The sequence below is a fragment of the Macrobrachium nipponense genome, chromosome 15 (genome assembly GCF_015104395.2).
Source record: "Macrobrachium nipponense isolate FS-2020 chromosome 15, ASM1510439v2, whole genome shotgun sequence".
In the NCBI taxonomy this organism is placed as follows: Eukaryota; Metazoa; Arthropoda; class Malacostraca; order Decapoda; family Palaemonidae; genus Macrobrachium; species Macrobrachium nipponense.
Window position 1 is genome coordinate 64,945,393 of NC_087208.1, and position 21,683 is coordinate 64,967,075.

At 37.7% G+C, this 21,683-nt stretch overlaps 2 protein-coding genes across 6 annotated transcripts in view; one reads left to right on the plus strand and one right to left on the minus strand.

Moving 5' to 3' along the window:
• The window catches only part of LOC135195022 (ecto-NOX disulfide-thiol exchanger 2-like), a 200,809-nt gene extending 187,249 nt beyond the window's left edge, over positions 1–13,560 (plus strand). For both annotated transcript variants that reach the window (XM_064221323.1, XM_064221321.1), the window contains exons 16-17: positions 7,047–7,167; positions 7,349–13,560. In XM_064221323.1, the coding sequence (XP_064077393.1) occupies positions 7,047–7,167; positions 7,349–7,439 (212 nt within the window). In that variant the 3' untranslated portion in view covers positions 7,440–13,560. The remainder of the gene's footprint in view (positions 1–7,046; positions 7,168–7,348) is intronic.
• The window catches only part of LOC135195024 (integral membrane protein 2C-like), a 146,961-nt gene continuing 138,732 nt past the window's right edge, over positions 13,455–21,683 (minus strand). For all 4 annotated transcript variants that reach the window (XM_064221328.1, XM_064221330.1, XM_064221329.1 and 1 more), the window contains one exon: positions 13,455–17,387. In XM_064221328.1, coding sequence (XP_064077398.1) covers positions 17,260–17,387 — 128 coding nt within the window. In that variant the 3' untranslated portion in view covers positions 13,455–17,259. The remainder of the gene's footprint in view (positions 17,388–21,683) is intronic.

Genomic DNA, 21,683 nt, shown 5'->3' on the forward strand with positions numbered 1-21,683 from the left:
CACATCCATAGCTAAATTTGCACTCATTTAACTCCATATTTTTGGCATAGAACAGTGTCAGAGGCATATATTTTACCCTAATACCTATGTAATAACTCTCAATACAATTTTTTAATATCATTTGCATAACCTTTATGGGCTGAACGGTATTTCTACAAATGTATGTACTCGTTAGACATAACGGTGCTAGCGGCGCTGTTGACTGAAAATTGTGCCGTAAAAATGCCTTAAAATGCCCTATTTTTTTAATGAATATTTTTGACGACAGCCGTAAAACCGATTCGCCGTTGAGCGATTGCGCCGTTAACCGCGGGCCGCCTGTACATGTGATAGTTTATTTAGACGACTGGTTAGTCTGGGGAGCCACAAGAAAAGTGTGGCTGAAAAACCTAGAAACAGTAGTCAACAGACTCCAGTCAAAAGGCTTTATTATAAATTGGAAAAAATCCCATATCACACCCAGCAGACATTTTCAGTGGCTGGGAATGTGTTGGGACATGGTTCACGGCCTTTTGTATCTTCCCCTCAAAACTCGGAACAGAACAAGGAAAAACCTCAAAATGTTCCTGACACAGCCCATTGCTTCCAGACGGAATTAGAGTGCATGATGGGTCTGCTTCAGTTTGCATCTATGACAGATCCAATACTCAGGTTGCAACTGAAAAACATGAACAAATTTTGGATGTCACATGCAAGCAAAAGGATGCAAGACAAATCTCACAAAATACATAAAAAACTTGGGGAGATACTTCAGCCATGGACATGGAAGGAATCTCTGGCAAAACAGGTCACCCTGACTCCTCCATCTGTAAAAGTAACAATACACACAGATGCCTCGTTGACAGGTTGGGGAGGACATTGGGAGGATCGTCAGGTAGCGGGGAGGTGGTCAGCTACTCTAAGGAATTGTCAAATCAATTTCCTAAAGCTGATGGCTGTCTTTTTGTCTCTAAAGAAACTCAAACCTATGGAAAGGCACACATTCTGCTGGTCCTTGACAATATGACTGCAATGTCTTGCATCAAAAAATTGGGATCACGCTTACCTCCTCTCAATATGGTAATGTTAGCCATTCTTCGGATGGCACAGGAAAAGAAGTGGCATTTGTCTGCACGACAGCCTCAACAGAGTGGTCTTTGGACAACCACTCCTTTCAAATAATATGCAACCTACTTCCACAACCGGAAGTGGACCTGTTTGCCCCATACGAGAATCACAGACTCCCAGTATATGTGTCCCTGAATGTGGACAATCAAGCAATAGCAAGAGATGCCTTCCTACAGGACTGGAACAACTGGAAGACAATTTATCTTATTCCTCCATAGTCTCAGAGTTCGAAGGTTTTGAACAAACTCCTAACCCTCAAAGGAACAGCTTACCTAAGAGCCCCAAATTGGCCAAATAGGCATTGGTTCCTACTACTTCAGCAGCGGACGAGGAGGTCAATTCCATTACCATCCGCTGTACTATCCCAGAAAGTAGGAGGGAAAGTCGTTTACGCATCCTCCTTTCTAAGCAGAAACCTTCACATGTGGGTTTTTTAAATATAATCTACCATGAAAACTACTGCAAAAAGTATGGGCATCATCTATCCAGCAATACCAGTCTGTATGGGGAATATGGTTAGATTATATCCAGAGTGAGAGCCCAATCGAGATTTCTGTAGAAACACTAATGAATTTCTTATACACCTCTTTGAGGACAAACATCTTGCAGTTACAACAATTATAGCATACAAGACTGCATTAACAGAACCCTTACTTTATGGATTTGGGATTGATTCCAACATAGAAGTTGTAACTTCCCTTCTGCGGTCTTTTTCTTTACAGAGACCTGCTCCCGAAATACTTCCAATTACTTGGTCCCTGAATAAGGTACTCAAACTTTTATGTACTCCTCAATTCAACAAACCTAATGTAATTATCACATGCATGCTTCAAAAAGCAATCTTCCTGGTAGCATTAGCATCAGGAGCACGTATTAGTGAATTGGGCACTCTTAGAAGGGGACGATATATCACAGAAACTGCTGATAACCAGTTATTGTTTTCCCTTGGGCTTCATTCCTGGCCAAGAATGAGAATCCTTTAAAGAGGAAATCTCCTATTCTTTTAAGAAAACTCAGTTTAGCAGACAAAACGTTATGCCCAGTTCAGGCACTTAGGGATTACCTAGAGGTCATGGAAAATGTTTCAGAAGGTCCAATTTTCCTACATCCTAGCACGAACAAACCACACTCTCTACAAGGGCTAAGAATAATTTTTCAGAAATGTATCATTTGAAGAAGTTTCTTAGTGTACTGGGTGGTCATCAGCGTCAGTATTCTTAAAACTACTGCCATGAGCTAGAACAAATTCGAATGCACTGTATATCAATAGGTGGTATGGTTAGTCCTGACCCCATAGGCACCACGACAGAAAACCAGGGGTCTCCCTAACGAGTGGGTATGTTGACTATCGCTGTGGAAGGTGCGTAAAGGTCGCAACCATAACCAGCATACTTAGGTAAGTCACCATAGAACTTTATGCTAAAAGTATAGCCTATGTGTTTTTGGTATCTTATTTACTGAAACTAGTGGCTTGACATTTACCTGAAATTATTTAATCTTTATATTCTTAGATATTTGGGATGAAAATTTGTGAGCTCAAGTTTTTCGTCACCTGTCAATTTCTGTGTAATGCTCCTTTGAGGATGAAACAGTGACTGTGCTATCAAAAAACAGGTTTTGACATAGGACAAACCTATTTTTGGTAGTCACTGTTGAGTCCTCAAAACCCCCCACTTCCTTGACGAAAAACCATGGGATTTGGGTAAAGGTACATCCTGCATTGACCAACAGAGTAATGATTTGCTGTCTTTTGCCGACTCGAACCTAAAACAAGATGGCCGATGCACATGCGCAATAGTCACTTCTACAGGTTTTGATGTGGGAAAACTGGGTACAGCTTTCGCTTAAGACAAGAAAAAATGCCTTTTTGTCTTTTGAGTCCATTATACTCTATCAATTGTCATAGTGTTTTTCATTATGGCTTAATACCCGGCTAAAAGACCAGGCTATAAAATATTTCTTTGATATTAGTCTGATCACCTTGGGCCGCTGGTGCACACCAGGGAGGGGTAACTCCTTTGAGGACTCAACAGTGACTATCAAAAATAGGTTTTTCTTAGGTCAAAACCTGTTTTTTACTGAAATGACACAATCTCGCTATATTTACTCTAGAATATAAAAATACAGTATGTAATACTACAGTGGAACCTCAATATACAAAAGTCCCAACTTATGAAAAATTCAAGTTACGAAAGCAAAGACAAAGATTCTTTTGCCTCTGCATACGAAAATAATTCAGGTTACGAAAGGTTGTTACTGTAAAGTCCCGAGATTCCCCGGACCACCGAGAACAATTTTAAAACTCACATGCCGCCAACTGAGTATGTAGACTTGCCACCATCCTCCCGCTCTCCCATTGGTTCCTGATGCTAGTCACTGCCATAAGATCCTGCTCTCCTATTGGTCAGCATCTACCCCATCATGCTCTACATAAAGGCGTCGTTTGGCCACTCCGTAGCACCAGCGTTATCATGTTATCATACGCACGCAAAATTTGTTCGTTCACTTATACGATTTCATTTGTTAACGTAAATTCGTGTTAGTGATTTGGTGGTGAAGAAATTGAAATTTTGTAAAAAAAGAAAAAAAAAATCCATTTTAAGTTTTTGTAAAGTTTAGTGTTAATGTTTTCTGCCATTTGTCCTCCTCCTCCATCGCCACTTTCGGAGATCGCCTCACTCAAAAGGTAAGGTTCCACATTTTACTACATACAGTATTTCTTGTTCCATGTTCACTAATACACTTTATTTACAGGTATGTAGTACATATTAGTAGTATATGTAGTTTAAGTTAGGTATTGAATGGTCCAAATTGTTGTATTTCATTGTTTATTGGTCAATTTAGCTTTATTATAAAATTTACTGGGGTGTTTTTGTAGGGCTTGGAACGAATTAGGCAATTTACATGTAAAATGTGGTTCAAGATACGAAAAAATCAGGTTACGAAGGCCGTTTCAGAACGGATTAATTTCGTATCCTGAGGCACTACATGTACTTCAATTTTATGTGATTAGAGTTGTGCGAATTCACAATACGTAGCACAAACTTTTCATTGGAACCTAATAATTATCATATGTGAGTATTTCACAGACACGCAAACGCAACATCTTTAAATCCTGGATAAACCCTATTTTTACCTTTACTGTCTAGAACTGTGAATGCACTGTTCTAAAACATAAACACATAGCTAAGAGTGGTACTAGTCCAAATAAAAAGTGCTGTTTGTTCATAAAAAGGATTTTTCAGAAATAAGAATGAAGAATTTCTTAAAGTGGTTGAGAAGACTTCTAAAAATGGATCGGTAGGTCAGAAGGGGGAAAGACAAGAGAGAAATACATTGTTGTATATAATCTTCAAGCACTCCTATATTTGTACCAACCATTTATTTCTTTTTAGAGGGTAATGTATTAAGTTATCTTTTAAATGAAATTACAGTAACTTTAATTTCTTTTAAAAGTTAGCTTAATACTTAAGGAGCATGATTAATGTCATATTTAGTGTTTAAACTCGAGAAGTAAGCATTTATTAGCATTTTTATAGACTGTGCCAAACTTGCATGAAAATTCCCCTTGCACGAGGGTGTCTGGAGCCTGACCTTGATTAAGTTCAGGCTATTACTGTACAATACTTGAAAACACAATATATATCCAAAGTAACTGGAATTTCTCAGGTGGATTCATTCATAGAGATCTGGAAGATAGTGTGAATTTCTGATTGTAGTGTACTACGTATCACAACAACATTTGTTTTCCTTAATCTATCACCATTTCTTTTAAAAGTTAGCTTAATACTTAAGGAGCATGGTTAATGTCATATTTAGTGTTTAAACTCGAGAAGTAAGCATTTATTAGCATTTTTATAGACTGTACCAAACTTACTTGAAAATTCCCCTTGCACGAGGGTGTCTGGAGCCTAACCTTGATTAAGTTCAGGCTATTACTGTACAATACTTGAAAACACAATATATATCTGAAGTAACTGGAATTTCTCAGGTGGATTCATTCATAGAGATCTGGAAGATAGTGTGAATTTCTAATTAGTATAGTGTACTACGTATCACAACAACATTTGTTTTCCTTAATGAACAGGAATATTATTGCATCATCATAAATAGTGATTGTAATTATTTTAGTTTTTACAAATTTATGTTTGTATTCCAAAGGGTTTAAAGTTAGCCGGTGTCAATGGCAGTAAATGCTAAGGTAGGTTGAGCAAATCTAATTGAACCTGCAAGAGTGTTTCCTTTGATATGAGGAGGGCCACAGTGCTGCAGGCGGGAAAGCAAAAGTCACTCGATACTGGGTAACAGCTTCCGTATTTTGATGACTTTGACCTTGACATCGGTCAAATGCTAGTAGGCAGTCCCCCGGGTTACAACGTTCCAAGGTTAAGGTGCTTTTCAATTATATTCATCAGAAATTATTTCCTGGGTTACGACGCCTATAACGCTGATCTGGCAGAAGAAATGACACCAAAAATGCAAAATAATCAATATTTGAATTTTTTTTTTTTATGAAAAATGCAATAGGAATGCAGTTTACACAGTTTTGAATGCACCCAAAGCATTAAAAATAAGTTTTCTTAGGATTTTTCACGATGTTCCGGCTTAAGACAAAGCTACTGTCATTAAAAGGAAATCTTTATCAAGGTTAAAGTAGCCTGTCAGCTTGAAGATTTCCTGGCTTTGCTCCCATTACAAGAAGTTCAGGGTTAGCCTACGCAGCTAACACAGCTGCATTGCCTTACCAAGAGGCTGAAAGATCTCACAAGATACCTGTGGTTATAAATATTTTTACTTTACACAGCTTTTTTCATGAATGATTTGTAGATAAGAAGCGAGAATGACTGTAGCCTATGGTTGAAATCGTCCACTTCTTTTAACAATCTGAATGTTGCAGCTACTGTCAAATGGAATCAAGATAAGGGTGTGAATTTCTAAGAGAATTAACTTTATTTACAATGGTCCCTTCAAATTTTATCTAGTATAGTGAAGCACAATCATGGCAACCATAATCTATCACCATTTCCCAGAAATCTGTGCACCAACTCACTGCTCTTTCCTCTGCCTTTTCCCATCACAAGTCCACCACCAATACTTTGAAAATATGTTATCACTCAATCTTTCAAAGTAAATATAATGAATTAAGTATCACTATAGATAGGCCTATGCTCTCTTTGCATTCACTCCTGTATTGTTCTTCATGATTCCCACTAGATATTGTCCAAATTTTTAAAACACTTTCTCATTATTTAAGATTGTGTTCCAATTATGCATGAATTTTACATTTTAGTGTCATGACATCACTCATGAGTAAGGTTTCATTGTAGGTTTTAAAGAAGGATGATCAATATTCTGCTCTGAACTGACATTACCAAACCAACTTTAATAAAAAATAGTGGTGTTATGCATTTAACTATAAATAATTATAGGACTTATACAGAATCTTTATGGTTTAAAGGTACTGGAAATCTAGAAAGCTTTTGAAGTTCCGCCCCGTCTCTAGAGTTGCCAGGTGTGGCATTGATGAGATTTGTGTCCAAAGATTCAAGAAAACTGTATCTTCACTTTTCTTGTCAATAGTAAATGGGTTGACTGCTTTACCAGAAATATAACCAAAAAGTATTTGTACTAAACAAATACTAGTATGTTAGGTCAGGAGAAGCAGAGCATGTTAGGTGACTAAATTGATTTGATTCAAAATCAAGTTTTTCTTGTCTTTATGTAAATAGTTTTAAAGTTGATAAAGTTGTGGTAATGAAGTTTCTCTAATTATTCTTTAATTAATTTTTATATAACCAAACCACTTAAAACTTTTATTACACAAGTTGATTCCATGGTATCTTATTGAAGTAGCAAATGTTAAGCCAATAGTATCATTAACTGGAAATCAGTATTAATGTTGGCTATGTATTATTTAGCACTTTTTGTTTTGTTTTCAGGTTTAACTTCAACCTTCCTTCATATTCATCCCAAAGGAGCAAGCGTGGACTATATTTGGTCTTTTATTCAGCAGTTTGATAAAGATATCCGTCCATCTGATATTGAGACTATGCTTAATCAGTGAGTGCACTTGTATGTCATTCTTGTTTCCTAGCTGTTACAGGGTTTTATTTTCTTGAAGATATGTCTCATTAACAAGATCTTTATATAAATCGCTTTATGTAGATTTTTTGTACTGCTATTTGGCCCAAATTGTAAATACTGTTTAGTTTTACCATACATTTAATTTTTCATTTCACAGGTACCAAACTGTATACAAACAGATTACGACTGGTGTTGGTGCCTGCCTAGAAAGGAAATGGGTCTTCACAGGATTCGACTGTGAAATATAACCATTTTACGTTAGGATTTTCATCACCATGCCATAGATATTGTTCTTGTTAACTTTATCTCTTCCCAAAGTTAATTTTTTATATAAGATTTAATTTTTTGTAGAAAGAATTAGAATCTTTAAAATATGATGTTGAGATAGGATAACTTAAAAGTAATTGCTACATATAACACCTCAGACCACTTATGTGTGGAATATTTCCATTACCCAACTCAGTGACACTATCATGCTGTTTTGTTTAGCATGTTGAAATATGTTGTATTTGGTTCATTTCTCCAATTGATCAATGTCAGTTACATTTTATCATTGAAATAGCTACTAATATTTTTAACTAAGTTTAGTAAGTCCTTGTACCATTGAGGAATTTGAAAACAAATTTAAGAGAACGCAGAAATGTTTGTTAAAGATACATTGTTCTTTTGATTAAAACTTTCCCAAGTTTGCCCATTGCCAGGTTAGTATGAAATGTTTCAAAATAGCATAATGTTTACAAGATAAAAAAAAAAAGATTATTGACATAGGTGCTAAGTTGACCTGTTTGTTTCCATAGTGTTTTTTGTCCCACTTTCATAAACTATAAACAAATTTCTTGAATTAGGTAGTGTTTTAAGTACAAATCATTGCTATACAGTTACCTGGACATAGGCAATATCATAAATGAGAACAGATCAATTTCCATCTAAAAAGATATCATTGCCAGTTAAAAAAGCAAGTTCACCCTGTATGGGTCTTCTTTCAAATGGAACTATTTGCCATGGATCAGTTCAGTTTTTTTAGGTAGATTATAAGCCTTTGTTGTGATCAGTTGTACTGTATTTTTATTGCATTAACAGGTTTAATTTATGATTTGTTACAGTGTGAAAAGTAGTTTTCATCTTAAATTTTAGTTTGCTTTATTTTATAAGTTCGCTAATGCTATTTGTGGTTGATAATTGCCTCCAAATCCATTGAATTGCTTTCAGTTTTGTGAAAGTGTACGAGGTTGAGTACTATGTTTGTGCCCCTGTCATCCTTTGGACTATTGAGAAACATTACTGCCAATTTGCAATTGTTACCTTTGTGCTTTTATTTATTTATATATTTTTTTTGTACATTTATTTCATTCATTGTATTCATGTTCCACTCCTTGTAATAGTAGAATTGCCTTTCCATAAATTCATTTCCCTCTCAGTTCCAATGCTCAGTTGTTATTCTTCCTCCCTGGGAAAGTAAAAATACATACCAAAAGACAACATTTGGCTGAGCACGTCATAGAGTAGTACTAGTTGGTTCTCCATGACAGACACTTCTATACTTTAAAAAGTGGCTATAAAATTGGCACCCTTACATGTGAGATTGGGGTCTCTACATCCTCCGAAATTATTTCTTGTGTTTGTTCTGAAATTGATCTAAAGGTTAAGACATTTTCTACCAAACCATAATCATTACTTATATGGCCAAACCTTGTAAATGAAAATAATCACAACTGCAGTTTTGTCTATGTGATGAGTTAGTGGGTAAGGACGGACTCAGGTATCAGACATCTGATTACCATAAAGTTAAAAAGTCTTTGACCTTTTGAATGGAGTATTTTATATTCATATTGAATTTAAGGAGTGAACAGTGAAAGGTGTAAAAAAAACAATAGAATATTTGCTACTGTATGTCTATGATGATAATGAAACAAGATTTGTTGTTTTGCAAGGCATTTGGTGGCTGCTCTCCTTTGCAGGTGAGATGTTCAGCATTATAGAAGGCAGGCCAAAAGATGTTCCTTTTTGGCTCTTTCAAGGGGATCATCGGTGAGGAGGGGAAACTAGCTTGCAGTCTCCAGTGGTACTGACCTAGGCCCACTTGCAAAGCTCTCATTAAGTGGGAGGGTGGTGTGTATTTGTGGATTGTCATTGCTTATCACTTTTATGGAGCAGGGGCAGATGTTTCTGTCCCTTGCTATTCTGAAAGACCAAATTTTGACTACTAATCCTGCTTAGGAGAGGCTGTTCAGTGTCCTCAAGTGGTTGTCTTGCGTATGGAGATATGCCCACTCAGTAACAAGCACTGACTGTAATCCTTTGTTGCTAGTTACCGAGGAAAGTAAAACTCTGCATGGGTGGAGGTAAGTAAAGAAAAGCAAGTGTATATTCTTCCTCCTATTGTGCTACCCATGTATTTCGGTAGGAACAGGAAGTGGAGATCTAAGGAGCCTTCTCACAGGACATCCCATCAAACTTCAAGTGAGCACCTTCCTTTTTAAGTGGTTGGTGATGGCATTCATTCACTTGCAGATGGGTTGTCTGCAATAAGTAGGGTTGACAATGAGTTCTGTGAGCATCTTCTTAAACCAATGTCTCACTATTTCTTTTTTGAAATGCTAGGACTGGACCAGTTTCTTCCCTTGTTTGTGTGTTGTTTGTATGGTGTTTTTACATTGCATGGAACCAGTGGTTATTCAGCAACGGCTTTACTAGACTTCAAACCATGTCGAGAATGAACTTCTATCACCAGAAATAGACATCTCTAACCCCTCTGTGGAATGCCCAAGAATCGAACTCGCGGCCACCAAGGTGGTACGCCAACACCATATTGACCACACCACTGAGGCGCTTCTTTCCTTGTTCTTACTTTTGCCAAGGTACATAGAGAAGAATCAGCCCTGCCTTTTTTCAGTGCCATACATGCCATACATAATGTCCAGGTCATGCATGTACAGGCAAGATTCACACGGAAAAGGTTGCTGGTTTCAGCATCACTTGATATGGTAAAGATCTGTGTGATTGTGTAAACCCTTTGATATTGCCAAGTTTGTCCAGAACTTCCGATGTACACGTGCACAATCTCTAGACCACATAGAGGCAAATAAAAGTTCACATATGAAAATTTACCTCTTAATTCCTACAAGGTGGGCTAAATTATACAATAAGAACATTAAAGTTGGCCAAGTTAAAAATCATATCAGTGGGAAGAGAAAAATATGCAAATACACGAAAAAAAATATGAAAAAATTTCCTGTACCTCACACAGGAAGTTGAAAGTGAATATTTCCAACCCTGAGCAGGGCCTCTTTTCCAAGACACTCGTAAACATGCTAGTTTTAGCAAGTTATACATGTTCTTTCTAATATTTTTATTTATTTTGTAAAATTACATTTTCAGTTCACATAATATAACAGATGAGAATTAAAATAATTTACAATCCGAGAATGTTTTATGGTAAAAGTTTTACAAGAAGTGCTAGAGGGATGGGGAGTTGTTGTTTCCTTTAGTAAGTTGAAAATTCTTTCTAATATTTTTTGTACTCCACTTTGCACAATTACAATTACAGCTGTCGTAATATAGTAAAAGATAAGAACTAAAACCAGCAACAATCCCCAAGTATATTTAATGGCAAACATGTGATGTACTTGGACAGGGAGATGCTGAAGATTTGTCCATGACATCTCAAATCACGCTAATCTCCCTCTATCCTTATCCGAGATGTAAGTTTTGCCATATAATCAGTTATGGCCCATACAAGTGATAGGAATGTTTTTGCACAAAATTCATTCAAATTTATGGCATAAAATAATAGTACGAATACTCATATGAGCTCAACCTGAAGTTTCATATGCAATTATTGACGATCAAAAGAACCCTGCCTTCAGTTAGGGTTAATGATAACCTCTCGGTATGTTGATTAACCTTGTGCTCATATTTTTGCAGCCTCTTGGGTGTTCTGTATCATCGAAGACCCTTGATGTTTTTCACTAGAGCATTTCTTCGTAGCTTCTAGTAGTTCAATTAAAGCAAATTGTGCAAAAGTCTGTGGGAATGTGTACTGTGATGTTGAGTGGTTAAGTCAACCATTTAATGATTCAACAAACACTACCATGGTAGACTGTTGTGCCAGCATGTCTTTAGGGTGAAGAGACAACTCATGCTGCTTTTGAGAATCTGTTAGGACTTGAGGGCCTTTCTCCTTCAGGGTGCACCCCAGAGGTCATTTCCAAGTGCTTTGGTTACCACTTGTTTAAAGTGTGTTAGATCAGGTTAACAGTCGGATCTGCAGATTAAGGTTCCCTGCTGGCCAGCAGATCAAGCAAGCCACTTTCCCAGCCACATGCCCAAGGAAGCTCTACATGCACTGACAAATGCTCTCCCCTAGGAGAAATTCTGTGAAGATTACTCCCATTAGTTATGGAGTTGGGAGCCATGGAGTCTGTCTCCATGGTCTCCCTCCAGGGAGCATATTGGTTTGACCATTGGTTGAACATGCTGCTGACTTCATTGTCACTGGATGTTCAGATCTGAAGACGAGAAGAAAGTTCCAAAGGTTGGTGGTGTTTGGAGGAAAGGTGTTGACTTTCCTCTCAGACTAGCAGCCTTTGAGTAAATTTACCCTTGAAAAGGCATTTCCTTTTGTCTATGCTCATCCAACAAGAAGTTTCTGTCAAGAATATCCAACCAGAAGTTTCTGTCAAGAATATAGTCTCAATCAATAGAACAGATTAGTCTTTGGTTCCTTTACACTTTCCAGTCTGCTTGAGGCCATTATGAAGAATAGGAATTCTAATTGCTGGGAAAATTTTACCCACAATGCAGTCTCCATGCTCTTGCACTTCTGAAGGGTACCGTGGCCAAACCTTCAGAGGCCACCATAACGTCGTCTTTCCATTATCATTATGGCTTAAGACTCAGGCTATCTTCCAATTCAAGATGAAACCAGTAGTGTTTCTCCCCCTCCCCTCTCTTCCTCGATTGCCTTGCAAGCTCTGAGCAACTGACTGACCCCCTATTTCCTTTCTTTCCTCCTCTTTATGGCACCAGTCAATCCAAGTATTTGCTGGACTGGCCAAGATGCAAGTAGATTTCACAATTGGGTATCAAATCTTGGAGCTTTAGCTGACAAGGTGTGACTTGCTCTGCTTTCCCTTTTAATAGTTGGGGGAGGTGGGTGAGTAAAGCTGTCATCTAAACCAATTATGCTTGACCCAGATACTACCAGTTTTTGTCTGTCTGACCCATGCTACCCTCTAGGACAGCACTTGCTTCCTGAAGCATCACCCTGGCTCATGGCCCTGTCAGTCGTGTACCCTTATGCCAGATTGTAAAGGTTACAGGAGTCATTGCTCCCCAGCTCATGATCATGGGATTTCCAAGTAGTCTCAACTTGGCAGCCATGAGATAACATCCTTCCACTCGAGTCTCTTAGGCAAGGTTTGTACTTCCTTAGAGACATGCCAAACTTTTGAAGCATCTTTTATTTTTCATAGGCATTATAATAATCACTTGAGCCACCCTATTTTGTCCCTTATGTTGAAGGAAAAAGTTCTGGCTTACAACAGTTGAGTAGGGGTTTCCCCCTCCCCACCCAGGTCCAATTACATACCCACCTTTTTACCAAGTTATATTTAATGTTAGTGAGAGACACTGGTTAGTACCAACCACATCTTAGTTGAAATTTCCATATCATTGTATTTTACCATGTATCATTTAATCATTTCATTGTATATTTTATATGGAGAGAATCTTTATTCATTTTCTAAGTGTACACTGTTTCAACATATAATTCATTCCCGAATGGTTTCAGGGATGTACATGTATTGGTATGTGGTCTGCCATAGTGATTACAGTATACTGCAAGTTTTCCAGATGTTATATAAGTATAAGTAGCTTATTTAATAATTGTATCTTGCATTTTTGTTGTGTTAGTAAACACAAGTCCATATTGATGTGGTACGCTCAGTTAAGTCCCTTTTTTTTTTTTTTTTTACTTGAATTGATATATTGGTGTATAATGAATATCATTCCTTTGAAAATTTTTTAACAAATGTGATTACTATATTTGTACCTAGGGACAGTTTTGAAAATGTAATTTAAATATTGTGCCAAAATGCAGTGTTGATATATATGTACACATTTTTCTTTGTTCAGAATTTTTTTCTATTAAAATCTAAAATTTTGAAGAAAACTTTGTGGTTCTTAATCTCAAAAATTACATTTACAACAGTTACCACTACGCCCAATTATTTAACATACAGCAATAGGAGAGATAAAATGCATTTAACAATGTAATATTTTACTGTCCAATAACTTTGACTTGGGTAGAATTTAGAAACTGCACAATATAATGTACACATTGTAATAATAACTTGGACATAAAACACACACTGACTTTTGTTTTACTACCTATTTAAAATGTTAATATAGTCTTTTATAGTTTGTGACCGCGAGTTACTATCGTGACTCCAGCGCCATCATTTCCACTCAAGCATTTTGAATTTAAAAAAGCTTACATTTACTATAATGCCCATTTGCTAATACCATATTGGCACAACATAAATATTCAAAATACTTGATCACGTCAAACTGTCACTCCTTACATCTAGCTTAAGTAGGGGATGAAATTTCTGAAAATGTCTGAATAAATTGCTTTTCCTTTATATATGATATGCAACACTACAGCATTGCTTCAAAGTAACTAACCACTAATACCATAGATGTAATCTCACCTGCTAGGATGACCAGCAACGACTGAAAAGTATAAGAGAAGCAATACAAATGTGACAAAACACTATCCCCATGCTATCTAACGAGTTTAAAATATCCATCTGCATGAAATACAAAATCCTTTATCAAGGATTATGATCTTACAAAGCTTATAAACACAGGATTTCACATTATTCATAACTACACATACTCCAAATATTTTCAAAACTAACACACCATACCTTTGACCTGAAGTCTAGATGGTCTCTTGGGTTAGTACAATGGATAGGAGATGGTCTCAGAGAAGTATGATGATTAAAATTACCATTTCAATACACTATTTTGGTGATACGGTGTACTACACTGACAATATATGTACCAGATACCATGAAATACCTGGAGATACAAATCCATAAGCATTGTACAACATTACACCTAGTACGTATTGGTAATAACAGGTGTAGATTTTTTTATATGAGCGAGATCCCATTTCAGACAATGGAACATACAACTCTTACTCATTGCACACAGAAAAAGCAGTATAGTATTTAACATTGTCTATACTAACTCAACCTCTTTACATGAATACAGATATACTCATCTTAAACATGTTATATTTGTGTTAAAGATATGTAACTTTCGTACAAAACTCTGTCTAAATGTGTTATATTTGTGTTAAAGATATGTAACTTTTGTACAAAACTTTTCCTTTTATAAATTTCCAAAAACTATATCGGCAGCATCTTCAGCTCAATGAATCTGGCAGTATATTGTCATCTTATGGTTGATGTAGTAGTAGTAATGTGTCCTTTTCAGATTACAATGAATCTGGCAGTTTATTGTCATCTTACGGTTGTAGTAGTAGTAATGTGTCCTTTTCATATTAATACTAAAAGACAACACTACTGAGATAATTAAATTCTTTCCTCATACTACCAACCTACTTTGCAATGTTCTGTTACTTCCAGTACATTTAACTTTTAACTGTATGCAAATCATTATTCAATGAAACCTCAAACAATATTTAATAAAATTCACCTACGAGGTATTTTTCATATGACAGCTCTTTGGTAGAACCCAGAGAAAATTTTCCCAAGGCTTGCATATGCAAAAATATATACTGTACAGCCATTAATAAGCTAAACAAAATGAAAATCCAAGTAATCAAGATCAAAACAAACTACAGTCAACCATTTTTTTTAGATTTACATCTCTTCACCTTCTTATGTATGCTTCAAAATTGTAGAAAGTGAAACTTACGAGCTTATAGTATATAATCCTGATTCTTGTGAAAGCAGTGTGCTTTGAAATAAAAAACACATCCACCAATTATTCTTCAGTACTTATGTAAAGCAAAACAAAATCAGTTAATGACAAGGGATATCAATGAATACAACTTTACTGAAAGTAACATGTTGAATAAGATATTGCATATAACCAGTGAGAAATCAAATATAATTTCAATCAAAAACCAAACTAACTTAGGCTTCAGTTGGCCTGCTCAATAGCTATTTAAATTATTTTTTTCATGTTGTACATGCAAATTACTGACTTCTACTGTTCACTGCTGTGTAAAAACTGAAGAAAGAAAGAAGCTGACAAACGAGCAATATGGCCAGCCATATGAGTGACCACACAAACATTACACTGATTTTTCAAGTTGACATTTTTGATTTGTCACTTACCCAGGTCAAATAATAGTTAATGATTCAAAACAAAACAGCAGCTCCTACAAGAGATTACACATTTTTAATACAATTTTATCATTGTTCTTGAAACATTTCTTCAAGGTTCCATCAGCAAAGGTTTCATTTGTAATTCAAGTTATTTTAAGAATTAAAAATAACCCAAGACCATCCTTCCACACTTCTGAATTATTTTATATTCTCAATGTACGTAGACGCTTCTATGGAATCTTCATGTTTTTCAGAATTGGTGTAGTTAGCAAGTGTTCTGATATCAAATAATGATAGTAACTTCAGTATCTAATGAAAATTAACCCTAAGCAGAATATATGAAGTAAGCTTGCCCTGTATATGAGAAGCTCTCCTACACTGTAAATATATTGACAACTGATAAAGGATTTGTGTCTACTATGTCTTATAAAACTTTTAAAAACATCCCCTGTTATACAGTAAATACAATGAAGTGGGGTCTTGGAACATCTAAACACCTAGTTCCAATATTATGAAACAAACATTAATATGTGAATACAACAATACTTCACACAACACTAACAAAGCATTTACAGGAATTCAGACCAGTGGTATATGTACTAAATATGTGAAAAATATTATAAGCAAATTCTAACCTTTCAACCAAAGTAACAAAATAAGTTTTCTATTTTAGCAAAGGTTTAGGTCTACAAACTGGCACAAACTATCTAGGTAATATGAAAAACCTGATCTACATTTTGAATAAAACTACAGCATTTCTCAACTCTTACACGATATAAGGGTCATACCTCCCTTGGAAAATAGTTACTGCTTGTCTTAAAATCATGTTCTCAGAAAATAGAAAATGATAAAATTAAGTGGTATGATGTAGTAGACCCCATTCTGAATACTGACCGATAGAATTCTCAATAATCCTGATACAGTTCTGTATCAAGCTCCTTTAAATAACTGCTAAAATAAGTTACACCAATACAAAAAATACAGCACAGAGTATGCTCTAGTTTTTGACTGAGCAAAATAATGAAATTACCCTAGACCCAACCCATTTACCCTGTAGTAGTAAATTAGTAAGGTTAAATACAACCTATAAGGTCTTTTATTTTCAAGTTTAATCTATCCTGAGGTCTTTGGTAGATCCTGCTCTTCTGAAATGATTTCATTATCACAACCATTCCTTACTTGACCTGCTCAGTCAATCTTTCCAATTCATAAAAAGTTTAACTAAAATTCAGCTGGTTTAAAATATTTTGAGCATACGTATATAATTATCTGTATTCTATATAGTTATATATATATATATGTAAATATACACACTGCACCTACATATAGTGTGTATATACACTTACATATTTAATTTATCTTCATTTGTTCAACAAGCATAAGAGGTAATAAAAAAATAGCATATTGTCAACCAAAATCACTCTGCCAATGTAAAAGCTGTTAAACAAATTTTAAAGCTATTATGAAGAAGGAATATTGAAAGATGCCTCCTATTTGTGGCATTCATTCAATTCATGACATTCATTCAAAGACCAATTAACTTACCAGCAATGACATGTACCAGCATAGATCTAGTCTGATATATCAATCAGTTCTCTTAAAGCTTCAGTACAAAACGCAGTACTGGAATTAACCACAATCTATGTGGGGATTTACCTCAAACTCACTTCATAATACACAACCAAAGTAGATCACTCATCCTCTACTGCTGCTGCAGTGCTTCAGGTTCAGGCTCCAAAATTGTGAACCGAACAATCTTGTTTCCTGCAAACTCTACAAACTCCATGGCTTCATCAGTCACCTGGTCATCTACACTGCGTTTCTTCACACCTGGAAATATATAATAAATGATTGATAAAAAGATATTAGGATCACCAATTTCATATGCAGCAGGCCTCTGAGACTTAAGATATCCCAAAGTTCATAAAGCTGACCAAGAAATATACTAATTAAACAAAAAATTCCTCCATCTGAAAACTGAAGAGACCATAATATTATGAACCAATAATTCCATTTGAAAATTTATTAACAAGGCGTAATCCAACCTCCAGCTTACTCAAGACGTGTAAGATTTTCCACTCATGCATAAGTTGTAAACAAATTCCTATCTTTCGATGTAAATGAGCCTTGTTTTACTAACAAAAATTAAAAATATGCTATATTCTATTGGAAATAATTTTTCTATATTGCTTAACAAGTGTATTATTTATTTTTTTACATTTTCACTATAATAAATAAATCATAAATATCCTATCCTAAAATTCCTGTATCTTTAACTCAATGCAAAATCACAATTTTTGGAAGTAAATTGTATTTTTCCTAACTAAACAAACCTGAGGTCCTTTACATAAGGAATTACTTTTGGCGTAACTGGAATTACGGCCATTAAATTCTTGAACAAGGTGGTTAGGCAGTAACTACTATGTGGCAGGCGGGTAGGCTAGCCTGCCCGGATGTAAACACTCCACTTTCAGATTGAGGGGTGGCATAAGGTGAGCATGTATGTAAAGGACCTCAGTTTTGTATAGTTAGGAAAAATACAATTTATTTCCAAAAACTGTGATTTATTCCTAAACGATATACAAACCCTCGGTCCTTTACATAAGGAAGACTCACTGATTTGTGGGAGGAATCTGAGTGAGCCTCTAGAACTGACTGGAGTTCTACACACCTAGGCTACTCCTAGTCGTAAGAGCGAGGAGGAGTGCCCTGCCTCTGACAACTTCATCGGAGTATAGGAGCTGCATGATCAAGAGTCAGACTTCTGGGCCTTTTCGAAATGAGTGAAGAATCTTAACTCATCCGAAAATGGGCAGTAAAGAATATTTAGAGTTGGAGACATTAATGCAAAGTTCTGGGAAGGGTTTGCATTATTGCCAGTCTCCTTCCTCCCCTTACTAGAGGAAGGAGCGGGATTGCTTCTATGATTTTGATAAGAAACATAAAAAGGATGTTTTATGTATAAGCTACCGCATCAATCGTCCGACCAGCCAGTGTAAGTTCGAGTCCTGTCCTCAACCCGAAGGAAGAGGAGTGGAAGGATGAGGTGGGGAAGGTGGAGAGGCCAGTCACTCTCACATCCTTCTTACCTCTAGAACAGCAAACCATAGGTGAGATGCAACTTGTCCTCTTGAAGGAGCTGGGTAAGCAAACACAACCTGCAAGCATCCACCACTGGTCCAAGGAAATGAGGTTCCAAGGCCCTGTGGGCAGGCCCGAAGGGAAAGATAAATATGGTCGCACCTTATCTATCTTCCTGTCCGACATATTCTTCGGAGTGATAACATGTACCCATCCACTGGACTATCCAACTACAAAGAAGTCTCTCACGGTCTCGTAATATTCGGCAGCGGATAAAGACACCGACACTCCGTGGTGGGTGTCAATCCTTATGGGTACAGCAACAAGCCAATAGAACACAGTAATGACTGATCTGGATCAACCAATACTAAGTCCACAGCATAGCTCATGACGGTCTCGGACTCTTCAACAGCTGCTGACTGACTGCGCTCAGTGTGAGGCGAGCAGTCATGCATCTGAGAAGTAGCCACATGAAACTCGCCTTTTGAAGGGGTTATGCTGAGAAACCATACAAATCGTCTATCATGTTCGCCACCAATGTTGGGAGACGAGATGATGATTCTCTCAAGGCATGCGCCCATCAGACGAAGTCAATTGCCTTCTAGAGACCGAGCTCCCTGATGGCAAGACAGAAGTTCTCATAGTAGTTGAATCTCAACTAAGGAGAAACAATACTATATGCCAGTGAAAGACTTAGGTGAATGCGCACCTACGTCTTCACAACTGAATCGAGAGAAGTTAACTCTCAAGATTCTGAATGTAGAAAAAGTCCTGTCAATGACACCAACCAGTGAAGACAGTTTTAATCCCTGTTGTTTTACAGAGGACTGAAATTGCTAAACTGCCATTTCATTGCTATTTGGTGAGAAGTCTGAGTTTGCAATGAAAGCGGAGCGTCTTTCAGTGATGATAACCCAGGGATTGTACTGCCTGACGAACTGCTTCTCATGGGCTGGATCAGGGAGGACATTTCTATTACTTTGGAAGTAGAGCTGGCAGGGCGGGGAACAGGCGAAGTCTTCCGTTATTAATCTACAATTCATGGTGAACAAAGAGTAATTGCACACCTACGAATTACGAGATGCATTTAGAAGACAAACTCAGATGTCTGAAGAAAACATTCTGCTGTGATGAAGCGGAAGACTAGGCTACAGACTTCTGTTACCGTGAGGTAAACAAAGATGATAAAGAGTCTAGAGAGATACCTCTGTCTGAAAATTCTAGCAACAGCAAAAGGCGTGCAGTAGAGATGGTCATACACGTATACGAGAATTCCAGCCAACCAGAGACCTTAGTCTGTGATTGGCGGGCAGAGATTCAATTCGGCAGTCAATCATCGCAGAGGAGGAGAGACAAAACCCGATCGAACTATCTCGGAGAGCCAGCAGGACCTGCTGCGGCAGGCAGCCCGGACACCGCTAGCTCTTGCTCACTTGTCATCCTGAGTTGCCAGGTAATCCATTCCATGAAGAAATGTGTTCGGCTAGAACCATCGAGCACAAGAAAATACGCTCGAGCAATTGCATTTTAACCGAAACGGGTTTCGGTGAATGCAAATGCTGTGGTGATGATGTTGTAAACAATACCACTAGTATCTCAAAATCAAACAAAATCAAAACCGTAACTCTTGGGAGGCTCGCAAGGCAGTCCCAAGTTGTAGTTCAACTAAGAGAAGAAATATTCATCTCGGTCACATACCCGTAGAGTTAACTACAGTATGTGCCTACACCTCAGACAATTCGACTGATAACAGAAGCATGTCGCGAGAGAAATATACGTAGTATATTTGTAGGTTCCTGTACATAGACCTCCTGAAGAGAGCAAAGGTGAAACGGTAGCACTGGAGAGGCATTCAAACTCTCGGTGCTATCCATCCTGAACGGATTGACATATGTTCGGTAAAATCCTAGGATTGAACCAAAAAGCCTCTCGGCTTCGAATTCTGAGGAGTAAACTCCACCGAATTCCTCTTATTTCCTATTTTCATTCTGGAATAACCAAGAAAAGGGAAAAAAGAGGATTGAATGTTATTGCCCGTTCTTCTCAATCCCGGGGGTGACCGCCTACTGAGGCAACGGACCGTCAGGTCCATCCAGGCTGAGCCCCTCCCGAGATATTCTTCCTTCAGCAGCAGTACTTCCTTCGAACGCTAGAAATTCCAGGAATTAATGGCTTCCAAGGAATTCGAGCATTCGGCGAGATTTCTTATTATCGTAGAAACAATTATCAGGAATTCTCGTCTCACCCACTCTGGACCGTGGTCTCGCCCAAGTTTTTGCAGATCGTAGAAGACAAAAACACTCAGAGAGCGCTAGAGAGACTGAAGAATTTTAAGCGCTTGGCAAAACCGGCCCCCTGAATTTCGTCAGATGATCATCGGGTGGTGGTCCTCCCGATTCCCATAGAAATCGAGGAGGAATGGGCAAGATCTTTCCTCAATGACAGGGACTTATGTCCGGTAGGACCCGAAGGTCCCTCCAGGAACGCAGGCCTCGGCGCAGAATCCTACGGAGAATGCTCTGCAGGATCCTTCCCATTCCTGTCGCAGCCATAGGAAGAGAAGGAATGGGGGAGGAAGAGGGGACGCTCTCGCTCGCCTTGCCAGCGGAACTAGCAGTCAGAGAAGCGTGTTACGGGCAGCCATCAACCTGCGGTGATGGCTGCTCCGAGTCTACGAAAACGTTACCGTAAGGAGAAAACATTTTCCCGAGGAGGGTTACAAAACTCGTACTGTAGGTGAAACGTCTGCCCTCACCATGACCGTCATCTTGGTGGGGCTGAGCGTGCACCTGACAGGAGAGAGCCGATAACATCCTCCAACACGTCTCAGTCCTCATCGAGGCCGAAACCTCTCAAGGGGACCGAAGGGGGAGCCCACACCGGTCTCTCTATGCGCGGTCCAGCCGGACCATCATGTGAACAGCGGTGATGGTCACTCCACGAGTCTAGGAAAGCGTCATCGTCCTCACCAGCCCCCACGATCTCCTCCAACCACTTGAGCGTAAGATCTGTTTGGTCCCAAGACCGGACCAGGCTCGTGGCCGA